Source organism: Centruroides vittatus, unplaced genomic scaffold (assembly GCF_030686945.1).
Source record: "Centruroides vittatus isolate TY-2023 unplaced genomic scaffold, ASM3068694v2 contig_1506, whole genome shotgun sequence".
Classification (NCBI taxonomy): domain Eukaryota; kingdom Metazoa; phylum Arthropoda; class Arachnida; order Scorpiones; family Buthidae; genus Centruroides; species Centruroides vittatus.
The window spans coordinates 608,346-619,721 of record NW_027120931.1 but is presented as its reverse complement, the minus strand read 5'-3'; the positions used below and the strand labels follow the sequence as shown (position 1 = coordinate 619,721).

The 11,376-nt window shown below is 26.3% G+C and overlaps 1 protein-coding gene across 1 annotated transcript in view; it reads right to left on the bottom strand.

Annotated features, from left to right (window-relative positions):
- LOC136968673 (neuroglian-like) overlaps positions 1 to 11,376 on the bottom strand; it is a 70,770-nt gene that overhangs the window by 21,950 nt on the left and 37,444 nt on the right. The window contains 9 exon segments of the mRNA XM_067262674.1: positions 1,822 to 2,001; positions 2,630 to 2,817; positions 3,253 to 3,534; positions 4,576 to 4,696; positions 4,880 to 5,031; positions 5,422 to 5,565; positions 8,877 to 9,008; positions 10,107 to 10,294; positions 10,358 to 10,463. Of these exon segments, the coding sequence (XP_067118775.1) occupies positions 1,822 to 2,001; positions 2,630 to 2,817; positions 3,253 to 3,534; positions 4,576 to 4,696; positions 4,880 to 5,031; positions 5,422 to 5,565; positions 8,877 to 9,008; positions 10,107 to 10,294; positions 10,358 to 10,463 (1,493 nt within the window).

The window sequence follows — 11,376 nt, the reverse complement described above, 5'->3', positions numbered from 1 at the left end:
TATCAGAACTGACAGGTAAACTTGATAATTTGTAACATTTTGTGAAAATTAACATTGTCTAGTTACGTAGTTGTTTGTTGGCACTGAGCCAGAAAGACATAGAATATTGTTTTGTACAACTCGATATAACACTTATGCGTGTATGTTTATTCGTTGTGAAATTATCACACATTATATCAAACATTTGTTTGAAATCAAAATTTTATACCGCTATCAACTAATACTGTATAATGAATTATTATACTTTATTCACTTCGTATCGAACAAGATTATATCCGTTGTTAATAAATTTTACAAAAATCGATATTTACCAAAGTAACGACGAATCGGTACCCTCGAAGTTTTGCTTAAAAAGCCAGGGTACCGATCGATCGGTGCCTTCGGGGACAAAGGGTTAATTAATGTTCATAACACAAATGTGTGACCAATATTTTCAATAAATATCGTGTTAAATAATACAAATGTTTTAATTCCAATCGTCACTTTATTTATTTCCCCCAAACATATTTATGTAGCTAAAATTAGTTTTAACTAATGTTAAAAGTTAAAACTAGTTTTATCTAAAATCAAAACATGTACAGCAGTAAATTCTAGTTTCAACTAGTTAAAACGCGTTTTAACTAAAAACGGGTTTTTACTGTAACACATACACTATCTACTAGGAAGAAAGGAGAATAAATCAAAGACAATGATGTGACCAAAATATGGTGCTGCTTTGAAGAAACCTCATTTTTTACACCAATTTTGAATAAATATAAACTAATGTATCAGTTAAGATCTGTACTAAAATATACACTACTTGCCATATTATTAGCAGGAACAAGTATCTATTTTAATCTTAATTAATAAACTGTATTAAATGTAGTTTTGTATTAAAGTAAATGTACTTAATTTAAACTACCTAACTGATTTCATCTATTTTTGTTGAACAGTTTTTAAAACAATTTAATTTTAAAAATTTTATTCCATTGATTTATAAATCTGTACATAATAAAGCTCAAAATAATGAGAAATACTACACATTTCAAATGCTATATATATATATATATAACAAATACAACTGCACAAAATTGAAACAAGCAGTCGAAAGATGTTTTATTTTTGCATGATAACACTTAACTAAATGAGAGTATCTTCTAATACTTATAAGTGAGAGAAACTTGAAATATCTGGCATATAGCCCTGATCTGGAATCACGGTGTCAAGTAACTACCACCTCTTTCCCCATTATAAAAAATCTCAGAAGTCATGAATTTTAAAGTGATAAGATAGTAATGAGATGGCAGTTGGAATTGCAGATTATGGCTTTCTGTAACAAAGAATGAAAGTTTAACCTCACATAAATATGGCAAATGAGATTTTAAAAAAAAAACTGTATTGAAAATAAGTTAGCTGTCATAAAATTTAATTTATATTGTTTTATTTTAGAATAAGAAATAAACAATCCATAATGTGTGTCTTCTAAACTGATTTTTGAAATAACTCCCTCATATATTCAATTGAGAAAGCATATAAAGAAGTATTTAATACATAAGTAAATAGATCAAAATTTACAAGCATTAACATTTCTTGTTATTTATAAACAGCATTTATTTTGAAATCATTTAATAATATATTATTAAAATAGTTAATAAAATTAAACCAATAAACACCTAAATAATCAGGCTAATCTATGACTATATTTAAATAATAAATAGAGATGAATTTGGTATAGAGGTAGGCGTTAGGTGCCATCTCTTAACTAAATTAATCATCAGGCTTCGATATGTATTATAGTTAATATAATTTATTGAAATATAGAGAAAAAAAAAAGTCGCTTACAGTCCACGATATGATCAAGTTGTCGGGTTCTGTTCCATAACCTTCTACTTTGTCTGGGTTTTTATATGGCACATCTGTTGGTGTTTCACATCTATCAGAAGGTGCACTTGGCAAACTGGGCCCAATTTTGTTTCTTGCTATTACACGAAATGTATAATTAGCCCACGGTGACATTGGTAACTATAAATGAAATCGGTAAACCTATTTAATATTTTACGAATTATTAAAACTGTTATTATTAGTATTAATAAATAAGTAATTAAAAATTTCTAAATAAGATAAAATCTTTCTCTTATATTAAAATTGATAGCTGTATAATTCTGCTACTTCTTTATTAATTTTATTTAAATAATACATTTAAATCAAAAAATAAAATTAATAATAAACATAGCTAAGCGCAATTAAAATGGACAATAATAGAAGAAGTGTGTTTCTTCCTTTTTTCTTTTCTTATGCAACATTTCTACAACGTAGTTTTTATTTGTGCAGCAAATATGAAGAGATTTGGAAAGTTTACAACTTTACCAGAATGCAACAGTACATACATGTACTGTACATTGTAAATTAACACAGAGCTCTGTTCTTTACATTCCAAAAATAAAATGCAAGCATTTAAATAAAATTAACAGTACTTTTAACAAAATAAGTATGGACTTTGATTTTTATTACATTTTTAACCTAATTTTTAGAAAATAAGTTGCAGTAATTATACAAGAGTCTTACACACACTTAACAACATTGGAGACCCACAGAGGAGTATCTTTCCATAATCTCATGCAAATAATTATGCATTATATAAATCACTTACTCTAAGTAGTTTGTCAGATGCAGGAACATCTGTGAAAGAATTTGCCCAGCTATCTGGTTGAAAACTGGTATTATACTGTATTGTATAGCTCAAAATCGGAGCTCTTCTATCTCCCATTGGCTGCCATTCAAGAGTAGCTGATAATCCAGCACATGTCACTTTTTTTACTTTTGGTGGATTAGGCACATCTAAAAGTTTACAATTAAAAAGTGTTATTAGACATTTTTTATTTATAATATTAAATTAGTAACACATATGTTTAACTGAATATAATAAAACAGACTTTAATTCAATGAATTGAATATAATGACTGAATATATAATAATTTTTAAATCATACATACAATTTTTTAATGAAATATGAAAATGTAATTTAAGCTAATAAGTAATCGAATGTTAATGTCGAAATTAAATATATGTATAAATAATGATTATAAATACTGTAAAAATTTATTACTCTTTCCATTACTCTAACAAAATAACAACAACACATGTAAAATGCCTTTGCAAATGTGCCAATTATATTACTGGCATGTTTGCAAAAGCACTTGCCTTTCAATTCAATGGCCAATTTTTATATTAAATGTTTGCAATATATAATAAATTTGCTCTCAAAATATTTACCTTGAACCGTAAGAGTTGCCGAAGCCTCGTCTTGATCTAAGTCAGTCTGTGCTAAGCATGCGTATATACCAGAATCTAATTCAATTGTTTTTGTTATGGTTAACGAATTATCAGATGCCTGGACCATGCGAGGATCTTGGTCAAAATCTATTGGTTGTTCGTTAAAGAGCCATATTATCCTCAATTCTAAAGTAGGATCAGCTTCCGCATTACATCTGAACGTTGCAGATTTGCCTGCTGCAACTTCAAAATTTTCCGGAGGTTGAATTATTTTTGTTTTACCTAGGAAAATATTTCATTATTATTATTATTATCATCATCAACACTATATATATAAAGAGATTACTGACAATTTACAATATTACACACTTATTTTTAAAATTAAATAATAATATAAAAGTTTCTCTCTCTGTAAAACAATTTTTTATACTTGCTACTTTCAGTAATACAGGCTCCCCCAAGAATTTCTTGTACCTGATAACCTTAAAATGATTAGCTTTCCTGGATCAAACCCTGCCACTAGGTCTACCAAACAAGAACCAAACTTGCCATTAAAAAGGTTAAATACATTACATGATTCATTTTAATCTTGAACATGCAACTTTCTTTAATGCATAAAATAATTTGTTTAATATAGCTACTAAAACAGTTTATTTAAAAGTGTTCTTTTTCTAGGACTTGTTCTTAATCCTGTTTTACTTATGTACGTGTTGAATATACAGAAATAAAATAATGTAAGAAATAATACTTATTATGGTTATAATTATTAAAAAAGTATCATATTAACTCAATTGTCTTAGTACAAAGCTAAAACTAGCAATATTTGGCTCAGAAGATAATTTTATTCTAATTCTTGAATTCTGGTGAATGTTGGAATTGAAGAACATAACATTTTGATTTGCTCATCCAAAAAATCCCTTTTAAGTGGTTATAAAAGTCAATTGTCTTGTTTTTAACTCTGGTTATAATTTAGACAAATAAGTTTTTAGGAAGCAAATTTAAACTAAAGCTCATTTTTACATAAATTATGTAACAACTGACTAATGTTATTAGTATAAATTTATGTCAAATAAAATTTGAATCTTTCTTTTTATTTTGAATTTTTAATAAAGCAATCTCTCATAGAAACTTATGACTTCTAATTGCACACTCAAAATGCTTTTTGAAGAAAATCATCAAACTATTCTTAACGTATATGTAAAATTTTCAACTTGAAAACCTCAAATTAATAAAGTGTTTGTATTCTGAGCATATATCAATTAAGTTTATTTCAGTCAAAATGAATTTTACCAAATTGTTTTACCATTACTTGACATTACATACTTTTTACTTCTAATCGTCCATGTTCTCTGGCTTCACCAAATTTATTTCTTGCATAGCAAGTATAATCTCCCTGATCTGTAACTAACACATTTTTAATTTCAAGATTCCCATCTTCAACAACCTATAAAATAGCAAAATTGAAACTCAAATAAGTAAAACATGGCCAAAAACAAAATGTTATGCAAAATATTTTAAATATACTTTCGAAAGATAAATTTCTAATTACTGCAAAAGCACTAGGTATTGATACTTTATGTAAAATTCTATTTAGATATTTAGCATCGAATATCTAAAAACAATCCACCTGATATCTTCCTCCCGTTAATTCCTGTCCGTTCTTGATCCATTTAACGTCGGGTCGAGGAGCACCAAATACTTTACAGCGTAGCACTACTGTCGACGTAACTACTGCTTTTACTAGCGGTTCCGGAGGATTAGTTATCGTAGGAGGTAATGCTACAAACAAAATATATTTATTTATTAAAACTAAATATATTTAAAATGCTACCATATATTAACTTAAATAAGGTCTTAAATAATGCAAATTTAGAAGAAAAAATTTTTTATTAGAAATAATATTTTATATATCAATTATCTATAACAAATATAATTGTTTAAACTATTATCTTCATATCTGCAATTAATCATACATTGTACATTCCTGTGAAAATACAAACACAAAGCTTGTGTTTCCATTCATAATTCTAAATTCATTCAGGGCCAAAATTCAAGAATTTATGCATTATGTATCAGATTTGAATAAAATAATATTAAATTTGATATTAAAATATGCAGAATTATACTTTTTATACATAGTAACTGTGTAATTTAAAAAAAGTCGCTTACCTAAAACATTTAAATAGAAATCACGAAACACGTAACCATGAATATTTGATGCATTGCACTGATAAACGGCTGTGTCGACTTTTTCTAGATTATCAATAATTAAAACATTTCCATGAACGCTTCTTCTTTCATTTGTTTTAACCTCTATAAAATAAACAATTTTATTTAAATATTCTTATTTGCAAGTTATTTGCAAGACAATCATTGTAATTTAATACATAAAAATAATTTTTTTAACTAGAAAATTTATAATACTATGACGATGTTTAATTTAAAACGAAAATTTAAAACTTTTATATTAGTATATTTACTACTCGAACCGATAAGTTATATAGCACGAAATAGATAAAGTCTATCCATCGATTATAAGTTAAAGCAATTAATAATCTTAAATTTTATAAATTTCCCTGTATTTTCACAAGGCGTCCTGTATGATAGTAATAGTTAAGAACAATTTTGCAACTTTCTTCATTTTCTAAACAGATTTTTAAATCAGATGGATGACAATTTAAATATAGGAACAGAAGAATAAGGAAGAGAACAGTTATTAATTTCATTATTATTTTTATTATAGAGATAAGTATTATCTTTCTGCATTTATGGAGAAGCAGTTTGATTTCAATTTCCATGATCAATAGAATATTCTCTACTTTGATTTAATTCTGTTTAATTATACTTAATTCAATTATAGAACATTTATCTAACAGATTATTTTTCTGAATATATAAAAAAAAAAACCATTAATAACCAATTAAACCACCCAAATAACCCATTATTTAAAAATTGCTAATATTACATCAATCAGTTTTTACTAAATAATGTTATTGTGCAAAGTTAATAAATTATGTAAAACCTTACTCTTAGAAATAATAATAATATAAAATTAAACAATGACAGTACATATATAAAATAATATATTAACATTATTTTCATATAAATATAATTAATTCTTAACAATATAAAAACAAATCTGAGAGAGTATATTTTATTATAAGGCAGAAAATGGTAAAATAATAATCTTTAAAAAAAAAAAAAAGAATTATAATAATTTAAAATAATTTTTATCATTTATTTCAATATAGGAAATTTAATTGTATTTTTAATTTGTTTTACAGTGATACCTCGGTTTTCGTCGATAATCTGTCCAAAAACAATCGGCGAAATCCAAAACTGACAAAAAATGAGGCATCACTTCCATACAAATCGATGTAAATCCAATTAATTCATTCCAGACACTCCAAAATACATACCAAAAACACAATTTATAAAGAATAAATGTAGTGTTTAATACTAAACACAATAAGAAATTAATATAAAATGAATATAAAAAGACTAATGTAAAGAATAAATGAACATTTAACATGGCATTCAAAGGGCTGCTGGCTCTGGAAATTTTCTTTCGTCCCATGATGGAACTAAAATGAAAGGAAAGCAATAGAATTGTTTGGCTAGATGCGCAGGATAATGCTCACACAACAAGAAACAATGCCACACTGAGCAGGAAAATCTGTGGGTCGCCCTTTGTTTTTGCAAAATTAGCAGTTAGGTCACGTGGACACGTCGATGAAAACCAAGACAGATGTTTTGTAAAAAAAGAATTGACGAGAACCAAAACCGACAATAACCAAGGTATTACTGTACTTTGTTTATTAATTGTCCAACCTCAAAAAGCAAAACAGATATAACTAAATAGAGTATAATAATGTGCGCCAAAGAATTAATTATTAGAGTTTTATTTGTGAAAAGTATATTTTGCACTTGATAAATTACAATATTTAAAAATTGTGTTAACAGTTAATTTTTAATGTTTCAGACATTTGCAACATCTAGATACCTTACATTTACTGCTTAAATTCTAAAATAATTTTATCATTGTCTTCTACGAGATAAAATTTAATGTTTAGTAATTTGCATTGTTTAGATGAAAATTAAAACTCAGGAATATCAGTCTATCGCACAAATTTAATAAATATAACCAGAAGAAAAAAAAAAAAAAAAAAAAAAAAAAAAAAAAAAAAAAAAAAAAAAAAACATTTTAAAGGATTCCAAACCATTTGGTAAAGCCATTTACTAACTTTTGAAAATTTACATATTTTCAGACTTATTAATCATTAAGAATACATAACCAAATGTCGATGTACACCACCGACCCCGATATAAAGGCAGATTTTGATAAAACCAGCCTCGTTAAAACATCATTCGACACGGACCGCATCAGAGCCTTGGAGACCCTTGAGATTTACAAGGCGTCAAAATCTGGGAAATGTATTAATCTCAAGGATGGCAACGTATTATCATATGCGTGGCGTATGTATCCGAAATGCACCCGCAATGGTAGCATCTCAGAATAGTGTAGTATTCCTGTACGGATGGACAGAGACATTTTTATGACGGTATCAGGGAGATTAATTGCATGTTAGATCATTCGCAATTATTGCACGCGGGAGAGGTTCGATCGTTTGAATTTTGAAAGAATTCTATTTGCATTCTATTTCAAAACCGTCGATAAAACCTGACGAAGATCGCGGAGGCGATCGAAAACGTTAGTTAATTAGTTGTTAATTTTCGTATGGAGTACCGGAAATTTAAAAGGCTTAAGAAGTGATATTGGATATTGGAGTACCGGTATGAGGATTGTTTTCTAAGAATACATAAATTATTTGAAGAAAAATACAAGTTCAAGTTAATTGATGTAAGAGTTGTTGCTTGAAGTATTAAAATGATAATAAGACAGAAGTAAGTAAATTTTTTATTAAAAAAAAAACTGAATAAATAGAATTAAACATTTTGATTTCTTATTTTAAATGATTATATATAAAAATTACTACGTAAAATATTTATTTAGAAGAATAAATTAAGATAACTGTGTTAGAAAAATTACAATTTTTGTAACTCTAATAACAATTTGAACAAACAAAAGAGACACTTCTGATAATCTTTGGTAGCCTACACATTAAAATTTCTTCCAATTGTTCATAATGCTATCAATTTTTGCAATTCTTTTCATTCTTTACTAGTTAGTGGAAATGTTTAGAAATAAATAAATAATTTTAATTAGAATAAATTGATAAAAAACAAACAAACAAACTATACATATATTAATTTTAAAGACAATAAAATACTGTGCAAAATGAATTTACACAAATACAGAAATTTAAATGCGATATTTTTGTGTTTGTATGTCATTTAATTATTTTTACTATGAATTTTTCTTCATTTTTTTAAGCTTTTCACTTCATTGATGGATTATTAAAAAATTATTAATTTTTTTTGTTACAGACTTTACGAAAATTTGAAATAAAGTAAATAAATAAAACAATATGAAATGATATGTTCGTGAGAAATTTTTTCTGCACATCAAATTGGACATGCATACAGTCTTACTATAACAATGATAATTTGCATGTTAAATAATTCAAAAAATAATTTGTACAATTAAAAATATAACAACTTACTCTCTATTGGTTCTCCATTTATAAACCATTGAAGTTTTGGTACGGGAACTCCTTCTGCGTGACATACAAATTTTACGGATTCACCTTCGGCTTCATTTGTATTATTCGGTGCTTCGATCCAATAAGGCGCAGCTAGATGAATTTTTAAACAAGCAAAATTCATATTAATTTGCACAAGATAAATTTTAAAATTTCATAATACTATAACTGCCAATACAAATCAGTTAAATAAATAATGAAATGGCTATTTAAGCAAATTAAATAACTTTAGAAAACCGATAAGATTGTTTTATTTCATAGGACTATTAAGCTTCCTTTCATTAATAAAAATGGACGGAAAAATAATTAATTAGTTATCAATATACATAATTTTGTAAATAGCTACATTGATGACTTGATATAATGTGCTTTGACATAATACCAGCAGCCTGTCAACTCCGATTTATTGTTCAGATTAAATTTATCAAAGCCAGAGTAAACCAGAGAGTGGGGCTCGTTCTATGTAGAGTGAACGGTAAGTTGAAAAACATGACATGAGTTGTTTGTATACCTGACAGAATGGGTTCCTCCATACATACGTGGTATAATTTTTTGAATCTCCGAGGACTGCATTATATCAAATTATCACTGTATCATTATTTTTAAATCATTGTAATTGTGATTAATAGAACAAACAGTTTGACATTTTAGTTATAATTACAAACTAATAAAATTGGTTTTTAATTAATTAATAAAATCACTGACAAAAAATAAATGCTAATGAATGTTTTTGTGCATAATTATTATTAAGGAATCAAACTAATGCCTAATTTAATTAAAAATAGGTATATATAAATATAAATGCTGGATTTTTCTTGTAAAATTTGTCACACTATTTTATGTCTGAATACAAAAAGAATGATAAATAACAACAATAAAGCATTTTCTATCTTATTCAAAAAACTTCACATGTTCTATCAGTATTATTTTCATGTGTAATAATTAAATAATTTCTGAAAATAGAGATAACGAGCAAACTGAATGAAACAATATTATATGTCTGTAATTACCATATCAAATCTATATTGTTTTTCATTTGTATTGACAATACAGATTTCCTCAAAATAACATATTTTAACAGTTAAATTATACAGAAGTTAATAATGTTTTAAATTAAAAATTTCTAGAAAACTTGCTTTTCTGCATCATCTATTTATTTTTAATATCATTCCATACAAGATAAATAATTACCTTGAACAGTTACATTCATTGCATGACTTTGAGGTTTTCCATTTCCATTACTGGCAGTGCATTCGTATATACCTTCATCTTCGAGCGTAACGGGTGAAATCTTCAGAGATCTTCCATATTGTTCGTAGTGATATCTACCCGAATGAAGGTTTCCATTTTTTCTCCTCCAATCTATTTGTGGTATTGGCCTAAAATAAACAATTCATATAGAACTAGTTTAAATTTAAATATCTTATAGTTTTAAAACTTACGTTCCGCCAAAAATACAACTGAGTAACACCGATTGACCTCGCAAAGCGGTAATTGCCGGTGGCGAAACATACTGTTTTGTCGGTTCGTAACTGGCTTGACCTGAACCTAAAAATTTTATATAATAATAATAACTTAGTCACATATATTTTTAAATGTATGTAATTGGAAACTATTATCAATCTTTATTAGTATAAAGGGTAAGAGCTCTGTTACTCGGAGGCTATATGATTACAACTGTCAAAAGGAGATTATACATTTTACAAACAGAAATTCAAAATTTACATCACTTAGAAACTGTTATTAAAAAAATTAATTCTAACAATTATTATATGATAACATTTCTACTGATTAAAATTATCTCCAAATGGTTATAAAGTGAAGAATTAGTTTTAATGTACAGTATAATTTTCTTAACAAAATGGGTGAAATTCGTAAGAAATCTTAATCGTTGTTTTCTAAAAAAAAACATCAGAAATATTACACAATCGTAATCTATCTCACTATATATGAACATTCTTATAATTTACTCGCGATATAATACTCTATATTAATATTTTAGCATTGATTTTGGTAACTAACGAATATTTTATGAAAATTATTATTAATAGCAACGTCATTTTACACTTATCGATGCTGTGTAATTTTATCATTTTCATAAATAATAAATATCGGTATTGTGCTTTATATAGCTGCACTAAATAAAAATTAATGTTTATTTAATAAATAAATAATAATAATAAACATTAAAAAATAAGTTAAATTGTTAATTAGAAGAATCATTATGTAATAAAACAAATTTAATGATCTAAATAAAATAATGTATTTGGAATTAAGTTTATGTACATATACAATGGTGACAAATGTTACTCATTATTTTAATTGTATACAAATAACTTTGCTATTATCTTTTTTCATTTATTTTTAGAAACTTACTCAGTTTTATTTGTCCAAAAAAAAAAAAAAAAAAAAAAAATATTCAATTCTCTAAGAATATGACACCTCAAAAATTGATTTCTTG